Raw genomic sequence first — 22490 nt, 5'->3', positions numbered from 1 at the left:
ACAGCTTGTGTGGAATTAATACAGTGGTACCTCGGGTTACATACGCTTCAGGTTATATACGCTTCAGGTTACAGACTCCACTAACCCAGAAATAGTGCTTCAGGCTAAGAACTTTGCTTCGGGATGAGAACAGAAATCGTGCTCTGGCGGCGCAGCGGCAGCAGGAGGCCCCATTAGCTAAAGTGGTGCTTCAGGTCAAGAACAGTTTCAGGTTAAGAACGGACCTCCGGAACGAATTAAGTACTTAACCCGAGGTACCACTGTATATGAATTCCTGTGGACCCATGTTTGGGTGGAGGGTGAGATGGCTGGGTGCCTGAACTCAGAACGCGGGATTAGCACACAGTGAGCCCCAGTAGCAGAATATTAAACTGACAAATATAAGCAGCATTGGGAATATAAGTTGTTAAACCTTTTTATCCCATTCATCTGCACACAGCAGCAGCTGCCCTCTTTCTACCCATCTTGTAATGAGTAAACCACATACTGTTAAGTAGGTTTAAAAGGCTTTACTTACAGAATCAAGGTCTCAGTCATGCATTGTTCCATGCAGCAACAAGGATAATACATTTGGGTAGAAAATAAAGAAAATAACTCCAAACACATGCTGTAAGCTTGCAAACACTCTCCTTTGTTGGTTACATGGGGGGGGGGGGGGAGAAAGGAAGGAAAGAAGTAGAAAGGCTTCCTCGCTCTCTGAAGGTGGGGCGGGTAACCTAACTGAATGTAACAATACAACTGTGGTCCTTTGCCCCTTCATGCACTAACTAGCCCTATGCTTGCTAGTTTTACTGGACTGACTGCAACCTCCCATACAGCTGTCATTTTGGATTGGTTTGCAGTAGAGATTCGGCACGGAAGGATCTTTGCCTCCTTTTTATGCCTCTGGAAGGAATAGCATTCTTTTGATCCCTGATTTGTGTCTCCTTCTTGGTTCTGTTTCATTAATTAATTTGAGCATGGTTCCCTTTGCCCCACAGAGCAAATCCAAGTTGGGATCACTTTCCAACGTGAAAGTAGGAATATGCTTTAGGAAGAAGAAAACAATTCAGCTTTATACTGTACAGCTGAGACTCTTGGCTAAGCCTTTAAACACATTGTAAATACGTGGCAATTCACATGGCACGTTGATTGCATAATTTGTTGGGAGTGTGTGTGTTTGTGTGCACTTCCAGTTTTATGCCCCGGTTTCCATGGTGCAGCAACTATTGTTCCACAGCAGCATAACTGAGTGCACAAAATCCAGGATATATTTATACAAATGAAACTACTTTTGGGTGGTTTTGCTTTTTAACTAAGCATGTTAATGTGTGGAAAGGCTAGTTGCCAAGGTGTTTTCTATGTTGAGTCCCCCTTTCTTTAGTGCTACGTTGGGTTTTAGTGCTGCAAATTCCACAGCAAAAAAAGTATTTATTTATATGAAGCAGGAAAATCACTGGTTCTCCTTCCAACCTTCTTTGTAACAAAAACGAAAGAGGCCAAAAATGCTGAAATCAAATGGAGATTCAAATATCAGCTGGTTTGGCAGAATAAATTTAATAACCTAGCAGAGAGAGAGAGAAAATAAACCCATTTCTATGCTGTGTTAGGGATAGCATTTGAAAGGAAGAAGAATGAACACTTTTCTTGCTTATGATATTGATGACATTTTGGAGTATCGCCTGTTACTTGCAATAAGATAAAGCCAACTCAGGTCTTTAAGCTGGCTTCCCACACGTCAGTGGCCAATACCAGCTGCAGTTTCAGTGCTCTGTTTAGAGGCCATCTGACTGCTTAGAAATGTTATACACATGCGTGTTTCACTCACTTCATTGGGCCAGAAAGTGGAAAGAAAACTAAATTATTGTACAACTATTTTTAACCATATAAGAAATGGGCTATAGCCGTAGGTTTACAGTAAACATATTCATATTTTAGGTTCTTATTACATATCCGCCTTCTTTATGTGCTTTATATATGGGCTTGTTTTTTGCAATAAACAGTGAATAGGGATGCATTCAAACATCAGCAAACTAGATTGCTCCTTACTGAAGAAGCAGTGATTCAAAAGATTGCCAGTGACCTACCTGCATTCTTATGTGAAAGTGCTATTTTATTTTATGTGCTTTTACACACGGGCTAATCAATTATGTTTTCCGTCCCACTGAGTCTAGAATGCTCTGGCAGCCTATCATGCAAAGTCTCTATTATAGCATTTCAGTATCATTTATCGTTTCATTTAATTTATATTTTTAATACTTCTGTCCTGCGCTTCATGGAAATTCATTCCAAGGTGGTTTACAACAGAACAAGCAGAACATTAGCATGCAACAAACTGCACTACAACAAACAAACAAACAATAAAAAGCAGGGTCTTTAAAAAAAAACACAACACCCCAAAGAAACTGAATTTAAAATTTGCATGTGAATTTTGCCTGGCTCCTAGAAAAAAATCATGCTTCCCCTTTATGTTGCCCACTTATGCAGGTGTGCACTACCTACAAAGAGACGTTCACCTGTGTAATTCTGTAGCGAATGTTATCTTAGCAAAGCTACAGGATTTTCACTCATCCTGCTGACTAGATATCTTGTATACTCATCCCCTTTCTTTCAAGACCACCTTGTACAAGTTACAGATGTGCTGCTGTCTCATTTTTAGAACAAGCCTGCACCGTTCATAAATGATTATTGGAACGTAGGCATTTTTGACAGCACATCCAAAGCTTGCGTATCTGATTGCTCTTTTAGCTTTGCAGTGTTCCTTCTTTGACAGTATGTGATGTCTTGCTGTGCTGATTAGATTTTTAAAAGAAGCTGCCTCCGAGGTTTAAATCTTGTTTATGCAAAGGGATGTTGTAGGCCTGTGTGAGACAATCTTTGCATTTTTGTATAGCCTTGTAAGGAAGATAGTCTTAGAATTAAGATATGGGCTATTTTTAGTATACATGAATGTATTTATTTGGGCCAAGGCAAATTAGTGGGTAGGGATGGTTTGGGGGGCGTTGGCCACAACTACCGAAAAATGTGTGCTTGTGCCAAATAATATCACATACTGAAGAGAGCTAAAGAAAATACCACTCCCTGGGATACAAACTACGAGTCAACTACTGAGTGTATTTCAGAGCTGCTGTAAAGGGAATCTGCCCCCTTGAATTCTCTGCTTACACCTGAAAATTAAGACCTTTCCCTGCTGTTGTTTCTCACCAATTCAGAAACAAAGGTAGGCTGTATTCTGAGCCACAGTTCCAGTCTCAAGGTATTTCCTCCTAGGAAGTGTTGATATTAATAAATATCTCACTAGTCTTGTGATACATTGCAGATCCACCTTGCATATTTATTAGTTATTATAAACGCACAAAGCATTTAAATTAATTATAAAACTACTATTAGTACTCAAGAGGCTACACAGGCTGCTTTGACGTTGCAGTTCCTCTGGAAAACAAGCAACTTTGCTTGCACATGAGTTTGGTTGCTCTGAAGCCCCTGAGGGCATTAATGTTGATTATGCTGCTGAATAACATCCGCGTGGCATTCATTTTGGGGACAAAAATATGCACAGAAAGGAGGAAACTCTGCAAATGGGACTAAAGCAAACACCTCCTGAGCCTTGGCACTCCTTGTCCACAGAGCTTTAAAACACAATGCACCCTGAGAGAGTTTCACTTTAAAAAAAAAATCCATTGTGCAGTGTGACTCACTGTCTGATTTAGCTAGGCACCTCTGCATTTTCCAGCAACTCTTTCAGAGCAGCATTGCCAAGAGGGGGGGGAAAGGTCTGTTGTGCATATCCTGGCCCCTTGAATGCCTTTAACTCCCTTCCAAAATAAGCTATTTATTAAAAGGGGGGCAGAAGCCTTAAGAGATAAGAGCACAGAAAAAATTGGTTCCTTAACCAAATGGATGGATAAACCGCTTTTTATTCTCCAGTTTCAGAACAGCTTTTTACCGGCATTGGTAAAGTTCTCTGAAGTCCATGAAAACTCTCTTAAGTGCTCTCCTGCAACTGCTAAAAGAAGCGGGCCTGCCCAGGGAACAGGGATCCCAATTGAACAATAGCGGTGAAAAAGAAAATGCTTAGAAGTCAGTCAGTGTTAAAATGTTGGCACTGTGGCCCAGTAGGCAGAGCAGGAGTCTTCATAACCTGCTCGTCCACAAATACACTGGCCATGGTCCAGAGGTCTGTGAGCGACAGAAGCAGCTGGGTGGTTTACATTTGTGACCCAGCGCCCCCCATATCCATGTACTCAGTTGCCACAGTTGAGAGAAACTAGTCCATGAGAGGAAAGACAGCCACTCTATAGAACCCCTTGTTTTGATTAAAATTAACATTAAAAAGTTCCCCCCAAGGAAGGATTTGGGCCAAAACACTCTGGGCCCAGAACAGTTATATCAATTTCTGGAGTTTTTCGCTCTTTTCCACTCTCCCAAATGGAAAAACAGGCTCCACCTATGGATCTCAGTCACTGAAAGCACTAAAGCATGCTACAAAGGGTATGGTTACCCATATCTAGTTCCTAGGGTGCATACGTGGTAGCATTTATTCTTGCACAAACCCTCCACTCACCTTAATTAGGGGCCCTTTTTCTCTCACCCGCAACAAGTAAAACAGTACAGTGATCAGCATTGCAAAAGAGAGTGAATGGGTTAATTTGCTTTCAACTGTTTGGGACATGAATGAGAGACTTCAATCCAATTTGCACTTGAGGAGTAGGTTAAAGCATCACATCCCCACACCAGTGCCCAAAGTGGGAAATTCTGAATTTATATTTTGCTGAAATGGAATCACTTTGTGAATGTGAAAGCCTATTTTTAGCTCCATTCTCCAAATAACGATTTTGACCAATGCAGTAACCAGGGGTGGGAAGAATCCAGAGTTTTTCTCTGTGCCATGAAAATATCCGACAGGATTTTCCAGCATTGTGAATTGAATCTGCAATATGTCACTACAGGGATTGATGGGGAAGGTATGTGGCGCTGCCCTCAAACGTTAATGGCCCTTAAAAGAAAGAAAAAGCACTATGTAGTTCTGTAACTGCGAAAAGTGCCGTGTGGTGTTTTCTTTAGTACTCACTTTGTCAGGGACAGACTCTCTTTCTGTACCCCTGGAAGCCCATGGGGCTGGCTACAAATCCTCAGCAAATGATCAGACTCCCATAATGATTTCTAAGTGTAGGCCCGTTTTCGCTTTATTGGAATAAAGAGCTTCCTAAGTGAGATTTCCTAGACTCCCATTAAGATGCTGATGCAGATACAGAATTAAGGAAGTTGAAAATCCTGAACAAGGATTTTGTATACGGGACTTGGTTCAGACCTTCAATAATTTCTGGCTACAACTTCTTCTTCTTCTTCTTCTTCTTCTTCTTCTTCTTCTTCTTCTTCTCACTCGTAGCCGAGTAAGATTGTCTTCCATGAACATGGTCTTAACAGTAAGTCTACATGTGACTGTGGAGGCCAATTCTGGATCCTCACGTCCTTCCACAGTGGGGGACATAGGTTTCCAAGCAAGGGTTGATCTTGGTGAGGGTTTGCCAAGCGTGTCTTCCTCTCAGCACATTTCTCCCTTTCGTCCTGAGTTCGAGCGTCTTCAAAGCCCATTACACCTTTAGTAAAGGCTGTTCTCCAATTGGAGCACTCACAGGCCAGTGTTTCCCAGTTGTTGGTGTTTATACTACATTTTTTTAGATTTGCCTTGAGAGAGTCTTTAAACCTCCTTTGTTGACCGCCAGCATTAGCAGTGCCTTAAAGGGGTGAAAAATATATGTGTGCAGTTTGTGTTATCGGGAGACTGCAGGGAGAAATGAAAAAACCTTTTCCCATTTGCCGAGCTGAAAGGCAGTTAATCCTCACCCTCGTGTTCAGTGCAATTACTTACATGTCTGGCATTGAGGGTTCCCTTTGCTGCAGTCACATGCCTGCTGGCAGGCAGCCAGCGGAATCTGATCTCTCTCTGAGGAAACACTATCAGTTGCAGATGCAGCCACGGTTACCAGAATAGTAAATAACGAGTCACAAGACTCGAGCTAGCCCTTCAACGAAAACAAATAGTTTAATATCTTGGTATCGGAACAGAAACTGCTTCCTTCCTCACACACACATGCACACAGTTCAAATTGAGTCAGCTTCCAGAGAGCTTTCTGTGGGGGTTGATGTTGCTAAACAAGACCCCAGAAGGCTCATTTTGGTTTGAACTTTAGATTTCACCTCAGGCTTTTAAGGTTGGCCGAACCTTTGTGAAGCAAAAGTGGGGCTCCACATTTTAAGTTCTCCTAAGGTGCTTTCTCAGCTGCTTTCTCGTTTGTCCTTTGTTTGTTCAGTGGGTTGACCACAGAAGTCCAAGGGGTGAAAGTTAATCCTATGGAAAGCTTGCTTTCTTCTGATTTTAATGGGTCTGAAGTGTGGATGCCAGCAAACAGGAAACTGCAAGCTTTTTGTGACACTGAAGGCCACTTGCAGCACTGCTCTTACTTATTCAATCATTTTGGTATAGTCTCTCGTTTATGACACTTTTGATTAAAAAAATGTGGGTTTTTTGCCCCTCAGCAATTACGCTGCTGAATCCCATTTAACATTATCCTAAAATATGCTCTTAGTTAGCACATCCCTTTTTCCTTACAATATGAAGCTGTCTGTGAAATATTTAGTAGTCTGTGGAAATAAGCCTGTACTCAACCTAGGGATGCTCTCACAAGAAGGTTCACAAGCAAGGGCATTAAGGCAGTAACTCTTCTCGCTTGTGTGCCCTTCACTTAAACTTCATATTCACAGGTATACTACCAATGAACATGGAGACTCCATTAAGCTGTTGCACCTGATAGCCATGGATAGACTTATCCTATGAATTTGTCAAACTTCTTTCTAAAGCCATCAAAGCCAGTGTCCAAACCATAACTTGTGGCAGTAAATCCAGTAAATTAATATGTATTAAAGAGGTGATTTTGTCTTCCATTGCCACACAGTTCCATTGAGGAATGTCTGATTTACTCTGAGCCACACCTTTGGCCTATTTAGCTCAGTATTGTCTACATGGGCTGGCAGTGGCCCACCAGCATTTCAGGCAAGGTTATCCCCCATCTCCACCTGAAGATGCCAGTGATGGAACCTAGGGCCTTCTGTCTGCAAAGCAGATGCCCTGCTACTGAGCTATAGGCCTTCCTCGCTAGTAATAGATTAAGGGAAATGCCTTCCCAGTTGTAAGGATCTTTAAAAACTGTTCTAAGCTCTCATGCACTTATATCCAGGACTTCTGCAGTTGTAATGAGACTTGTGATGCTATTTCTAAAATGAAACTTGAGTCATCATTTCTGGCAACTACTGTGGGACCTTACTCCTTTCTCTGTAAGCAGCCTTTGGCTTGCTGTTTGAAGAATGTCCATCCTGATAGCACTGAGCTTAGAGGAAAATGCCCTTCACTAACCTCTGAAGATAAGGGGACCCGTGCAGTATGATTAGAAGGATAGGATGTTAGGCAATTCCCTAAACCAAACCTAAACCACATTATAGTGATTCAGGGATAAATGACATAGAAACAGGGCGACATTTTGTAGTTTAAAAGCTGCAATAAGGATACTCATGACATTTCCACACTCTAATTTTTCACACAGAATTGGGAATTTCCATGAATTTGGGGTTTGTTTTTAAGTGAATTTGTTTCAGGTGAATTTGTTGAACTAAAATATTGTTTATGCAGTTCCATTTATACACTTTACAAAGAATGTTTCTATCTAAAAATAGACACAAAGGGAGAGAACAGCGGCAGGAAAGGGACATGGAGACTGAGGTAAACTGGGGGAGGATATTCAGTTATTTCAATGAAGTGTTGTTCAGCTTCATTAAAGTAGAATTTTGGACCTTAGGTGTTGTTCTGAAGGCTTTGTGGAGAAGGCGAGTCTTTAGCAGTGAATTGAAGCTGGATGAGGAACAGGGTCAGTCAGGGGTGTGTCGAGGTAAGAGCAGAGATATGCGGGGCAGGGCCTTTGAGAGTTTTAAAAGTAAGAATGAGAAGTTTGTGCTGGATCTAGGATCAGACAGGAAGGCAGCGTAGGGATTCAAAAAGGGGGTGTCACATGATTGTAGTGAGGGAACAGTTGTGATAACAGAATGCTGGATTGGCTTGAGTGGACCAAGATAAGCAAATGGAAGGCCAGAGAGGCAAAGATTGCAGTAGACAAGGCAAGAAATGACCAGGACACAAAGCAAGGGTTTTTGCCAGGCATAGGAAAACTCGGCTCTCCAGATGTTTTGGGACTACAACTCCCATGATCCCTAGCTAAAAGGACCAATGGTCAGGGATGATGGGGCTTGTAGTCCCAAAACATCTGGAGGGCCGAGTTTGCCTATGCCTGGTTTTTGCCATGGGGACAGAAAGGAAGAGGCATAGGGATGGGTAAGATTAAGCGAGACTGAATATGAGGAACAAATGAGAAAGAGAAGTCAAATGAAAGACAAGGGTATGTGCCTGATCAAAAGGATGGCTGCCAGTGGATAAGGATGTGAACAAGGAAAGAAGGGATTGGGAAGAAAGAAGAGAAGGCCAGTCTTAGACACATTGAGCTTGACCTGACAATGAAGCATACATGCAGAAGTACCAGAGAGACACTTGGAGATATTGGAGTGGACAGAAGGGAACGTTTTGTGACAGTGAGACAGAGCAGGGACACCACTATGTCATTAAATTATAGGTGGTTCTGAAAGCCATGGAGTGGCTTGGGGGACATTGTATACTTTTCAGTTGCTAATCAAATAACCTCTTTTCTTGGCACAAATGGCTCTTGGAGCCATATATTATAACAGATGTGTCACTTTGGTGACCTATTGTTCTCTTCTTTTTTACTTTAGAACAACAATTTGTAACCTCTACACCATGCCACGGATTGCGGAACCTGTTTGGCTTACCATGATGTCAGGAATGCCTGAGAAGAACCAGCTCTGCCATCGCTTTATGAAGGAATTTATTTTCTTAATGGAACAAGCCTCCAAGAACCAGTAAAGCATTTCTCGTCTTTCTCCTATTGGTTTTTTATTGTTGTAACATTAAAGGCAAAATAGTCCTTAAAAAAATAGACAGTGGCAAGAGGTGATTTCCTTCCCCATGCTCCCTTGTAGTCCCAAGTAAAGAATAAAAAAAGTATTATGTATAATGAAAAGGGAGAACGTGGGTGGTGAAAAAGGCATGTGGGAATATGTGGAGACCATTCCAACTAAAGGGATAATAGACACTATTACTAACTGAATCAAAATCTCAGTAAAGGCCCCATCTGTAACTATGTTTTGTTCTTATAAAAAGCTGCAAAGCTCATGAAGGAAACAGAAGATGCCTTATCTCAAAATCCAGAGACATATTTTCAGTAACAGTATCTGGTGAAAATACATAAGAAATCCACAAAAGTTATTTTTTCTTTGACTTCTTTAATGTATTGGCATTTGAATCCTATGCATGTGCAGTCATATGTAAGTTCCATTCAGTTCAATGGCACCTGCTCCAACTAAATGTGTATAGATTGCATCCTTCATTAATTAGCATCTAAAATATTTGTTAACTAACTTAGGTGTAGTTTTCAGTATTTTAAAAAATGTTTAATAGGCAATATTAATAGCGCCATTAATGATTGGAAAATAACAATTGTCTGAAGCTGAGCCCCTATCCTTGGTAGAGTAAAAGTCTGCTTTAAGTGAAGAATTACTTTCATCTCATCTTATAAAAATATTATTCAGGAAAAAATATTTTATTCCTTAAAACCTTTTAACAATTTTTAGTCAAAATTATGCTGTGTTTGCAACTACAATTGGTTGCTATGGTATTCAAAAACAAAAACAGAAGTCTGAAACTTTGGCCTCCTTTTAAGACTTTGAGCCAATGAGGCCTGATGGTTGACTGACAGAATGAAGATGTGCTTGAACAGAAAAGAAAATTAGAGACAAACTGCCAAACCTTATAACTTCAAAACAGTACTGAAACCAGATACTACAAAGTCACTGGCTGCCAGATGTTGAAATTGCCTTCTAAACTATCAAAAATTAAACCATGATAAAATTAGCACAGTGCAATACTATGGCCATATTTCAAAAGAACTACTTCAGGGGGCTAATCCAGGGTTTGGCATAATAAGGTTTTCTTGCCAAGGCACCATGCAAGCCGCGAACTAGCTTCCGCCTTGCAGATCCAAAAACACTTGTCAGGTTTAACATTCTGGATTGCACGCAGGACATTTAAAAGATAGTAATACTGGAAGCTTTTTAAAAAGGCAAGACGGCAGAGCAAAAGTAAGTTTCAGACTGTGTAGCAGTTTTAATTAAGGGTCCCAGTTTAAGCACTCTAGGGAGCTTGTAAAACTCTAGTACAAGATGCAACGTAACTCTTCATTTTATGTCTGCATATTTCCACTGGAAATATGTCGCTCCTTCCCAATTGGGAAGCCAGTGTTGTTATGCATGGGAGCTGTGGGTGTGCATGAGACTCCCCACCCTCTGACCCAGCATCCCTGATTCAAACTTTACCACAACAAGAGGCGTGATTAGTGCATAATGGGGTTCCCTTTACAAAAGCAGATGGAAAAGAACTGTGAGTTGGGATTTTGGATTGTGAATGGTTTTTTTTTTCTTCCCCCTTACAGATTTTTACCAGCTCTTCTGACTGCAATTTTGACAAACCATCTAGCCTGGGTCCCAACCGTCATGCCAAATGGCCAGCCGCCCATCAGAATCTTTCTAGAAAAGCATTCCTCACAAAGTGTGGACATGTTGGCGAAATCTCATCCATACAATCCATTGTGGGCACAGTTGGGTATGTCTGAAATCACACTCGGATATTTATTCTAAGGACAAAAATTTTAAATGGTTGACTATACTGTAATAGAAAACCAGTGGAGTAGAAGTGTAGTTAAAGGAAAACAATGTAACAAATCACTGTGTCAACAGTTTTCTACTGAATAAAATAAAATAAATAAGAAATAAACCTGCCTTTTAAGTAATTATATTCCTCCTTCCCTCCTCAGTGGCTCCACTTGGGCCTTCTTCCTTTTTTCTTCCATGTACCCCTTATTCATACTTTGGGATGAAGCGTTTTCTTTTCCTCATAAAAGTTACTTTCTGAAAGACATTCCTTAAGGCCTTTTCAGTATTATCCTATGAGTGCTTACTCAGAAGAAAGGTGTATTATCTTCAAGCTGGCTTACTTCTAGGGAATTTTGTTTAGAATTGTAGCCATTGTTACATACCAGCTTAGCAAACACTCATATGAACAGGGCTGACATTTATTGCAATTGAATGGTTTTACATCCCACTCTTGGAGTTGGCTCTGATTTGGTGTTATTTTTAAATAGGGCAGGGCTGTAGAATATTTTTGCAGATAAAGTTTGCATAGCCATTCCAACAAAATAATTTACAAATCTTATAAATCCGCATAAGCCTATTGTCCATTTTTGGAAATTTTCAAGGATCTAGTTTTTAGCCATGACACTGTATTTTTTCATGTGTTGTGTAATTATCATACTACTTTTATATTCCGTCCTGTAGGAGACTTGTATGGAGCTATTGGGTCACCTGTCAGACTATCAAAAACAGTTGTGGTTGGCAAACGACAAGACCTTGTGCAACGTTTGCTGTACTTCCTCACTTACTTCATCCGATGCTCTGAACTGCAAGAGACTCATCTTCTGGAAAATGGAGAGGATGAAGCCATAGTGATGCCTGGCACCGTTATCACCACCACACTAGAGAAAGGGGAAGTAGAGGAAACGGAGTACGTGCTGGTCACAATGCACAAGAACAGAAGCAATTTAGCCTTTCAAGAGTCTGAAGAAATGAGGAGTTCTAACTGCAGCTGTAAATATTGCAAAGGCCCTCTTAACCCTACCCAAAATACAGAGGCTGTTTCAGGACAGGAAAGAGAAGATACCCAGAATATCTCAAAAGTGGAGGCTGAGGCTCTTTCAGATGAATGCAGGGCTGCACCTGCTGACTGCCAAGAAAGACCTGCTGATGTCAAGCAATGCAAAGAAACCATGACCTCTTGCCTGGATATAAAGTTAGAGAAAGAGGTCTTCTTAGGATCAGCCTCAGTAGAAACCTGCGTGTTGGCAGAATCCAGACTGGAACCAACAGGTGGATCATGGAGGAGTGAGGAATCATTAGATTCTGCTAATCAGGCTGTTGAAGTAATGAGATCTACAAGTGCAATGGTAGAGAAGAAGCCTCCTGACAAAATTTCGTCGGATGCAATTCCTTGCAGCACGGCTGAGGCTCAAACAAAGGTGACCTTCCTCATTGGAGATTCCATGTCACCTGATTCGGATATCGAGCTCCGAAGTCAAGCAGCAGTGGAGCAGATGGCCAGGCACAGCAACCAGTTGGATGCTGAAGAAAGAGTACCTGCTGATCAGAACTGTGAAGCAACACAAACCCTTGAGGACCAAAAAAGAGATCAGAATACGCCTGAAGCATTTCCTGAGGTTGCCAGAGAGATCCAGAATTGGACCCCTTATGGTGCAGAAAGTGCAAGCTTGCTTGATGAATATGAGGAGAGTTCAGTAGAAAACAGGACTATTGATGATATTCCAGTAAAAGGAACAACAGACATTCTAGATCCTAGAAGTAGCTTAGAGTTCCCCCCCAAAGTATGTACAAAGAACAAAAGGCCCCCCAGCGAATTTTGTAAGTTTATGGAATCTGTTCGACAAGAGACTTTCAAAAACTGCTTTGCAGAGCAGGACCAAAGAGACAAAATCTCTATGTGTGTCCCCCATGGGGACAGAGAGAACTTTGAGAAAAAGGCTGACCCAGGTGTGGATTGGGACATTCCAAGAAATGAGAGCTCAGACAGTGCCCTTGGTGACAGTGAAAGCGAAGATGCTGCTCATGATGTGGCCAGAATAAACAGTAACTATTACGGAGCAGAGCAAGAAGAGTGGGCAGAAGAAGAGGACATACCTTTTCCTGGGTAAGTATTTCTTACCGAGATTAGGCCAAATGTATTACATTCCTAGGAAACAATGGCATTAGAGTAAAAAGGCAAACAGGGCATCTTAGAGACAGAAAATACTGTGTATATATTATAGAAATAGATTGTAATCTCATTGGATGGATCTCTTTGGTCTTGCTTTAGCCCTATTGAAGTCAATGGGAATTAAGTTACCCATTGATTTAACTTGCACCTATGCATTTCAGTAGGAGTAAAGCATAACTTAGTCTGGATCCAGCCCTATGCTTTCATCATGCAAGTGATACAGCATTGATTATTTCAGCTGGACTCTCCCCCAGCCGGGCATTAATTTAAGCAATGCAGCAATGTAAGAGTTGCTTATTTCACTGAGGCTGCAACTTAAAAGAGGCTCTAATTACCTTTCACACTTTGTGGAGTATACTGCTAATTTAGGAAAGTCTATTAAAAGAACAGCACTTGACTAAGGGAACAAAAACTGTTACAATTATTAGTTTCAGCGCTGGTTCATATAGTTTAGGTGTTTGTACGTTATCCTGTCCTCAAACTGAAACTTTCTTTCAACCCGTTTTCTAACATCTTCTACCCTTGGGTCAACAATGAAGACAAAACGATTCCCCCCAAAGACTGCCATCCAGCCTTGTGGTTTACGTGATTCCTGTCCCACTGAAGCAGAGGGTCTTAAGTGTACATAAACTGTGCACTAGATTGCACACTGAAATAGAGAGAAAACAGTGCTAGTTGTAGTATACATGCCCATGTTATACCTTTCTTTCAGGTCAAAATTAATTGAAGTGAACTCTGTCCAGCCCAGTATTGCCAATTTTGGAAGGTCCTTGCTAGGTGGCTACTGTTCATCTTACGTACCTGACTTTGTTTTGCAAGGAGTAGGAAATGATGAGAAACTGAGACACTGTTTGATGTCAGATTTGTCGCATGCGGTACAGGTAATTTAAACTATATCCAACAGATGAATTTATATTTGACAGTCAACAAAAGGAAATATTTCTGGAGCCTGCTGGAATAGGAATGAAGTTGTAATTCTGTTAAGCTTTTCTGATTTCCACAATCTCATTTAACAAAGATTCCTAACGGTCACAGAGATGAGAAACTTTTATGCAGTATAGAACGACAGTTTTTGAGACTTACGAGTTGGAGGGTTGCTGCCAATATCCTTTGTAGTTTGGAGTCTGTTATGGAAGTACCATGATTAACATTTTGGGAAGCCTCTTAAATTATACATAAACAAACAATAAAATATTGACAGACTGCTTGCTAATTTTGCAGCCAGTTGGGTTAAGCAAAACCATTCAATATCAGATTACGATAAGGCCCCAATAAAAGGACTTTAAAAAGTAAATGGTACAAAACTAGAAAAAGCTTGTTGTCCTTAAGGCTTTTGGATATAATGTTCTTAGAAATTGGCACAAATCCATTGGGGATGCCTTTTTTCCCGTCGGCGGTCAAATTTCTGAGCCTCTAAGTTCTATGATAGTGAAGATCCTTTAGAATCAAAATCACCTTGCCTTGTAAGCCATCTTGTCATCTGATTTAGCCATGAGCTGAATGCAGTGTCCATGTAAAAGTCTGGAAGGCACAAGGGTGGGGAACCTCTGTCCCCTCTAGATATTGCCGGACTACAGTTCCCATCATGACCTTCCAATGACTATGCTAACTGGAAGTTACAGTCCAACAATACCTGGAGGACCACAGGTTCACCAATACTGTGAGCGACTGGAGGCAAGCAAAAGGATGGCTGCTGCCTCCAAGCTATCTGTTTCCCCACTTGATCTCATCCACAAAGGGATTTTTAAAATGTTCTTATCAAATCACTGGGGGGGAAATGATAAATGGTTAAAAAATGGTTTTAAAAAATGTCATTACCAACATATAAAATTAATAATGGACTATTAAGAAGGCAATATATATTGAACATTACAATATATGTTCAATAGAAATATCTATTTTAAATGGCTTTTTAAGAAAAACAGTTGGCTTAAACTCATCCTTCAACCATTTTTGGTGTTACAGTAGCCTTTAGATCAAAAGTACACTGGATGTAGAAACTAACATTTTGTTTCTAGAAGTACTGTGTCATTTTACTTGAAATGAATGCTTCCCACCCCCTTTTTATACCAAAAGAGAGAGAAAACTGTTTTTCCCCTAGACTATAATTTAACTTCAAACATCAGTAATAGGTAATAGTCAAAGGGAATATACATAGAGAATATTGTACCTTAGCTGTGAAAATTAAAAGTATCCTTGTTTGCTCACATTGTTTTTCTAATATTGGGAATTAAATCAGTTGAGGACCCCAAATCTGAATAATGCAGACATGCTTAATCTGTGTTTGTGCATGTGTTTTTAAAAAGAATACAAATGAAAAATACTTCAAAGCCATTATTACATAAGTGTTTCCTTGCACCCTCTGCTGGTCTTCTTGCAGTATCAAGTAGAAGCTAACTGAGCCGTATCTAAACTGATCCTACTTGCTCAGACCAGAGAAAAATGCAGAATTAACAAGGGGTAATTTTGCAAAGAGAAAAGGGCAAAACAGTTTTAAGATGTTTTGAGCTTTTAACTAGTTTGCCTCATAGGCAAAGTTACAGGATTTAAAATTACATATCTTTTCAATAACCTGTGAGACTTGGAAGTTTCCTTATACATCAGAAGCGGACACGTGTGCACACACAGAGAGAAATTCAAACAATATTTTAGGCACGTCTAAGGGTTTGCTTTTCTCCATGGTCCCATGCCATATCACAAACTGCCTTAGAAGCTTATAGCAGTTGCAGAAATGGCTTGCCATGTGGCATCTGGCACTGCTGTTCTAGAACCATAAGCTCCCGTGGGCATGCTGGCTAGTTTCACAGTTCTTAGGATCCTGGTTCTTGGCTGCACTGAATGCAGTGAAAGTTTAATCGCTCTATTTTATAGTGCTAGGATTTAGCCCAAAGCACATGTGGCAAAGTGCATGCACAACTACTAAATTCTTCCAAGTGTTCATGCTAAGGTTACTTTTTTTTCAAGGTGTGTTCGCAAATTCCACTGATGCTCAGAAAAAAATGTATTTATTTATTCACAATGTTTATTGTGGCTTACGCCTCGTATTTCTCTTTGCCTTCTAGCACCCTGTTCTGGATGAACCAATTGCAGAAGCTGTCTGCATTATCGCAGACACGGACAAATGGACAGTACAAGTGGCCAGTAGTCAGAGGCGAATCACCGATAATAAACTTGGGAAGGATGTGCTAGTTTCTAACCTTGTCTCCAACCTGCTTCATTCCACTCTTCAGCTTTACAAGCATAATTTATCTCCAAATTTTGTAAGTACCCAACCTGTGAGGCAAGATGAAATCACAAAGCCTAATCAGAATGAGGGTATTTTTTCCTGGCACCACTCTGATTGAAGATGGACAGATAGACAGACAGACAGATAGATCCTGCCATTCAGGATACAAATTCTACTAAGAAGGCTGACAAGTGATACAGTGGTACCTCAGGTTAAGTACTTAATTCGTTCTGGAGGTCCGTTCTTGGCCTGAAACTGTTCTTAACCTGAAGCACCACTTTAGCTAATGGAGCATCCAGCTGCCGCCGTGCCGCTGGAGCACAGTTTCTGTTCTCATCCTGAAGCAAATTTCTTAACCCGAGGTACTATTTCTGGGTTAGTGGAGTCTGTAACCTGAAGTGTATGTAACCCGAGGTACCACTGTACAATTATGTAATTTTAAAATAAAATAAAAATAGTCGCTTGTGAAATGAGGTAAATATTACCTCATTTCACAAACTTCCACAAACAGTTGCTGAAATAGTGTGTATAAATTTCACATAGGCAAATTTTTCCACAACACTTACATTTCCCTGTTTCAGCTCATCCCTGGTTATATTCAACAACATAGCCATCTGGTTACAGTAGATGATAAAGGCCCAAACAGAACATAACCTGTTAACATCTAATCAGTCACTTCGGTACTTTAAAAAAAGAAAGATGTAATTTGATCTAAGTCCTCAATGGAGGAAATAAACTCAAAATGTATTTATGTTGATGTACCTTGAAGGTGGACACGGGTGGCGCTGTGGTAAAACCTCAGCGCCTAGGACTTGCCGATCGTCAGGTCGGCGGTTCGAATCCCCGCGGTGGGGTGCGCTCCCGTTGCTCAGTCCCAGCGCCTGCCAACCTAGCAGTTCGAAAGCACCCCCGGTGCTTTCTAGCGGGACCGCTTACTAGCGGGAAGGTAAACAGCGTTTCCGTGTGCTACGCAGCTTGTCACGCTGGCCATGTGACCCGGAGGTGTCTTCGGACAGCGCTGGCCCCCGGCCTCTTAAGCGAGATGGGCGTGCAACCCCAGAGTCGGACACGACTCGCCCGTACGGGCAGGGGTACCTTTACCTTTTTACCTTGAAGGTAGCATGGTTGGATGGACTGTCATTTTGACTGAGATTAGGGACTGATTTGTGACATTGTTTCTCTTTTCTTTTGCCTCCAGTGTGTCATGCACCTTGAAGATCGATTGCAGGAGCTGTACTTCAAGAGCAAAATGTTGTCTGAATATCTCAAAGGCCAGATGCGAGTGCATGTGAAGGAGCTGGGAGTGGTACTGGGGTATGGTCCATGTAGCTTCCTTGTCCTCAGCTCTTATGTAACCTTATCCTGAACACACAGCCTATACTAGTAGACGAAGCTGTAGGGCTATTTGTGTCAAGATTTTGCTCATTGTTAAATAGCAATGCCACTGATAAGGCTGTACTATAAGCAGCAATCTTCTCATTTTAGGCATACTCTACCCAGCTGCAGAATTCTTCAGAACATGAAAGGTTTTTAATGCACATCCTGCTTAGGAAATAAGTTAGTTTTCCAGCTGTGCTTGGAATCAGCAACTAGGGCAGGCATAGGCAAACTTTGCCCTCCAGATGTTTTGGGACTACAATTTCCATCATCCCTGACCACTGGTTACCTAGGGATGATGGGAGTTGTGGTCCCAAAACATCTGGAGGGCCGAGTTTGCCTATGCCTGAACTAGGGTAACAATTCCATTCTCATTTCTTTGCGCATTGCAGAAAGCATGCATAGGATTGTGCTGTAAACCTCAAAGTACAACCTACCCATCAAAACCTAGCCTACTGCTGTCCTCCAAGAGCAATGAGAGGTGGTGCTTGAAGATTAGCAGCTGTTTGCCTAGTGAAAAGTGCACACCACCTCTTTACAGAAGAAGCAAGTCTTTTTATAGACTTTAGACAAGGAGGGTCTGTAACAGATGGCCTGTTGAGAAATTAAAGGGGAAAGTTCTAGAGGTGTTAATTCCCATCTAGTTTTAAGAATGCAATCTAAATTTCAACCCAAGGGTCTAATCTAAGATTCATTGGGTCTGTTGGAATTTTTTCATTTGCTTCAGTTAACTTTGGGTCCCAAGACAGCTGGAAACAATTAAATCTTTAGTAATACAGACCTGTCGCCAGAGGGAATGCTGCTTGTGACAAACAACCTGGTCATGTGTGTTTATGATATAAATTAGCATGCTCTTTAATTATATAAATGCATATGGGCTACTGCAATATATTTGGAGTGTCTTGACAGTTCAAAGACTTTATTTCTTTTTAAACATACAACTGCTGATGTTTTAATAGTCTAAGTGCAGGTACCTTGACATGAGACAAATATTACGCCATGTTAATAAGCTGCGGAATATTGAGATTGCGAGCTTGGATTGAAAATGCCCATCTGTCTTTCTTTCAGGATTGAATCCAGCGACCTCCCTTTACTGGCAGCTGTAGCAAGCACCCACTCTCCTTACGTTGCCCAGATTCTGCTCTAAAATACCAAAGGGCAAAGACAATAACTTTATTTTTTATAAAGTGGAAGACAAGGAAGCAAACATGAACCATTCTTGTTCTGGCTCTTTCTTGCCCTCAGGCAAATAGGCTGAACAGCTTGCTGACTTGACTGTGTGCCTCTGCAACTGAATACATCATGTGCAAACAAATGAAGTTGTTTCCTTCCTTCCATCCATCCATCCTTCCTTCCTTCCTTCCTTCCATCCATAAAAAAATAAGTAAAAGACCAGAGACTCGGATCACTAGAGAAGACACTAGAACTTGGAGGGCTGGCTTGGGCAATAACTTCTGAAATGCATATAACTGCGAGCTGTTAAAATCACAGGATTACTGGAGGTTAGAACTGCTCCATAACCATATGCAGTGCTGTTACTGTTTATACAAGAGAATAGAACCAGCTGGCTACTTGGTACAAATTAGGAGAGCATTTAAAACAAATAACAACAAAGCTACAGCTATTTGTAACAGTTTTAACCATTTCCGTGCTAAAAGTTGAGGCTGCTGAAGATTTCTTTCTTTCTTTTACTGGGGGGAAAATTCAATTTACATGGAAGTAAGGGACTTGGATCGTAGCCTGCTAATAGCACTCACCTCAGAAATGTATTTGCAGGCATTTCCCCGTGGATATGATGTCTGGGAGTTCAAGCCAAGAAACACGTCTCATTTTACCATAATTTGGGTGTGTAATTGACATTATGCTTTTGATGTTGTTCTGATGTTGTGTTGCTATCTAAGTACTCCAGAAAACAGAGCATTTGGCCTAGGAAATGTTAAATGAAATTTGTCTCCCACATTTTGTTAATGTTGATTTAAAACACAAACACACACACAAGACTTTATTTACCTTGATCTTGTCCTGTTTGAAGCACAATAAATAAAAGTTACCTGCCCTCCAGGCCCTTTAATATCTGGGTGATTCAGGTGCTTAACTTCATAAAACCTAAAATTTGCAGAGTTCAGTATGAAAGAGAGATAATGTATACCATAAGAGCCAAAACTGGATACAGAATAAGAGTAGTGAAAAAATGTTGCCCTTAACTACTTCAGCAAATTTTGTTTTGAAGCATCAGATTTTGTTTTACACCACAGTTTAACAGTTGCATCAGCATCATTTAGTAGAAGCTACTCTGATGATGCCACCCTGTTTGTTAATAATTGGCTTAAATAAAAAAGAGTAGCTATGTAGTCCCTTCCCCCTCATAGTTTTATCCTTGATTAAGCAATAGCATCAAATATTTCTAATGAGGGAGCCATAATTTATAAGACATGCATATAAGTAGATGAATAGATAATATTCTGAGCAGGCTCTACTACCTCACTTTGAATATTGGGACATGCGGGCTCATTTTTCCTAGCATCTAGCACCACTAACCATATGTTCGTCATTAATTATTTTAATTATTAGTGTTCTGAATTTCATATGTCATCCCACAGGGAAAATTAAAAGTATATATTTCCTCATTTACTAAAATAACACCTGCCATGCCAGACCTTTTAACTGTTTGCTCTCTGTGCAGGTGAAAATTGCAGTCCTGGAAACAATTGCATGCCCTGATGATTTTTGGTTCCGCTTAAATCCTTCAGATAGTTTCGTAATTTAAGTCTCACGCCACCTTCGGTTGAGACTATTGCATTTGCTCAAGTGCTTTTGCTTCTTCAGGCTGAAGTATTTAGACATGGGTTGAAGATTACAACTGTGCGCCCTGATCTGACAGCTGCACCATATAGAGCAGGGCTTGTCACACAGCTGAAGAAGCATCCTGTACAAATGGACCAAGAATGCCCTGCTATGCTTTCTTAGGGATTTCAGGCAGAAGGAGCTAGCCCATATCGAATCAAAACTTTTGGTCCACTTAGCTTAGTAATCTATCTTCCGATTGGAACTGACTCTCCCAAGGTCTCGGAGAGAGGTCTTGCTGCGCCCTGTCTCTAGATCCTTAAGTAGAAATGGCATGGATTGAATCGGGGACTTTACATTCAAAACATTTGCCCTGCTGCTGAGCAATACCTCCTCCCTAATAAATTGCTTGCCCCAGAACCCCAAGATTTGCACTGTTCCTAGATTTAATGGTGGCATACGATGTCTCCTGTCCTTCACCCCACACTTCCTTTCCATCCATTTCTGCGTTGTTTTACAACAGTGTGCGCAGCTGCTAGGCTACATCACTTGATGGTGGGTTTTGCTGTTTCAGAAACAGCCGTTCAGGTTGCTCCCTAGGTGAGCTGACACTCTGAAGTGTGGTGTTCCAGTGTATCAATCCTACACACCGACTTGCAAGTGCAGTTGCATGTAGGATCAGTAAGGCGGCCTGATAAAATCTTCTATTCAAGCAGTAATAAGTGTTGCCATAGATGTAGTCACTCACATGCCTTCAAAGGCATTTGATAACCAAACGCTACCCGTCTCTCCCCAGCATTGGGTTCATTTGAGATGCAAGAATAAATGTTTTTTATGCTTGTCCGAATGATATTTCTGGAATGGTTACTGTGCAAAAGACATTGTAGCATGATGGCATGCTTTCCTGTGACTGATAATTGTTTATGGTACATGCAGAATCAAGGTACTACATACACCTCTTTGTTTGGATTTTTGTTTTTCTAAAAAAGGGAACTATAACAGCACTGTAGTGTTGACCTCTTAATGTATCATGCTTTTCAGAACAATGTATATGCAAAACTAATCTCTTTGATTTTTGCAATATTCCCAATGTCCATTAATATGTCTTAATTTTAAGGCTGAGAATAAATTTTAAGTGTATTACACATACATACTAGCAAATGTCTTTCTACCGCAGCTTGCAAATGCAAGGCTGCCAAGAAAAGCGGGGAAATCCAAAGCCGGATTTTAAATCTCGCCTTTTAAAACCCGTTAGTTAAGTTAGATGTTTCAAGAGGGTTTGTTTGTTTTTTTGTTTCCGGTCTCCTCTAAATTATGTAGATGGTGGTATGTGTAATATGCTGGGCAAAATGTACATACTTGTTATCTTTTGTGTTTTTGTATATATATATTTCCCAAGATGTGCACTTGTATTATAATAACCATTCCCAATTTTAGGGGAACTTTGTGCAATAAATACAATATTGTCCATTGAATTGCTAGTTTTCTTTGTCTTGTTACCACAGGGCTGTTGGTGAGAGAGTATTTCGTAAAGAAAAAGGTTGCAATCCAGAAAGTTGCTTCAGGTACTCCAAGGGCCTTGAGGCACTCTGTGAAACCTTTAATTTTTTTCCTTTGAAAAGGCAGCTCCTCCCTCCTACCAGGGGCGGAGGAAGGGGTGTGTGGTGGGGGCGAGCAGACCCGGGTGTCACCACTGAGGGGGGTGACAAAAAGCTGGGCCACACTCACCGCGGAGCCTGCAGCGCGCCTGAGCCACACGTCTCTCCTGGGAGTGACGCGGTGGCTTGGGCACCTGCAGGTTCCACGCTGCCCCAAACGGTCTGCCCGCTACCTCCCCCTCAGCTATAGGGCGGCTGAGTGGGAGGAGGCAGGCAGACTCCTCGGAGGCCCCACGGAGAGTCCTGCCCTGGTTTGCCCCGCCCCCACAGTGGCTGACCCCGCCCCTGGGCACCACCCCAGGCGCCCGATCAGCTTTCTCCACCGCTGCTTCTCCTTCCCGTATCACAAAACTCAGTGCAGCTTCTCCGAAGTGATTGCCATAAAGCAGGGAAGACTGCAGTTGAAGCCCAAAGTGCTTCTACACCTGGGTTTGGTCATGCTTGTAGTTCTTTAAATTTTGTACTG

The 22490-nt window shown here is 41.3% G+C and overlaps 1 protein-coding gene across 7 annotated transcripts in view; it reads left to right on the top strand.

Moving 5' to 3' along the window:
• The window catches only part of FNIP1 (folliculin interacting protein 1), an 87523-nt gene extending 65682 nt beyond the window's left edge, over positions 1–21841 (top strand). For 4 of the 7 annotated variants that reach the window (XM_083428708.1, XM_083428707.1, XM_083428709.1 and 1 more), the window contains 7 exons: positions 8815–8961; positions 10590–10759; positions 11491–12913; positions 13692–13860; positions 16042–16239; positions 17404–17519; positions 18651–21841. In XM_083428708.1, the coding sequence (XP_083284834.1) occupies positions 8815–8961; positions 10590–10759; positions 11491–12913; positions 13692–13860; positions 16042–16239; positions 17404–17519; positions 18651–18729 (2302 nt within the window). In that variant the 3' untranslated portion in view covers positions 18730–21841. The remainder of the gene's footprint in view (positions 1–8814; positions 8962–10589; positions 10760–11490; positions 12914–13691; positions 13861–16041; positions 16240–17403; positions 17520–18650) is intronic. The other 3 variants (XR_014508394.1, XR_014508395.1, XR_014508396.1) reach the window with 1 other exon arrangement.
• The last annotated feature ends 649 nt before the right edge of the window (positions 21842–22490 follow it).

Source organism: Podarcis tiliguerta, assembly GCF_965153285.1.
Source record: "Podarcis tiliguerta genome assembly, chromosome: 2".
Classification (NCBI taxonomy): domain Eukaryota; kingdom Metazoa; phylum Chordata; class Lepidosauria; order Squamata; family Lacertidae; genus Podarcis; species Podarcis tiliguerta.
This window is presented reverse-complemented; position numbering and strand designations above follow the sequence as displayed.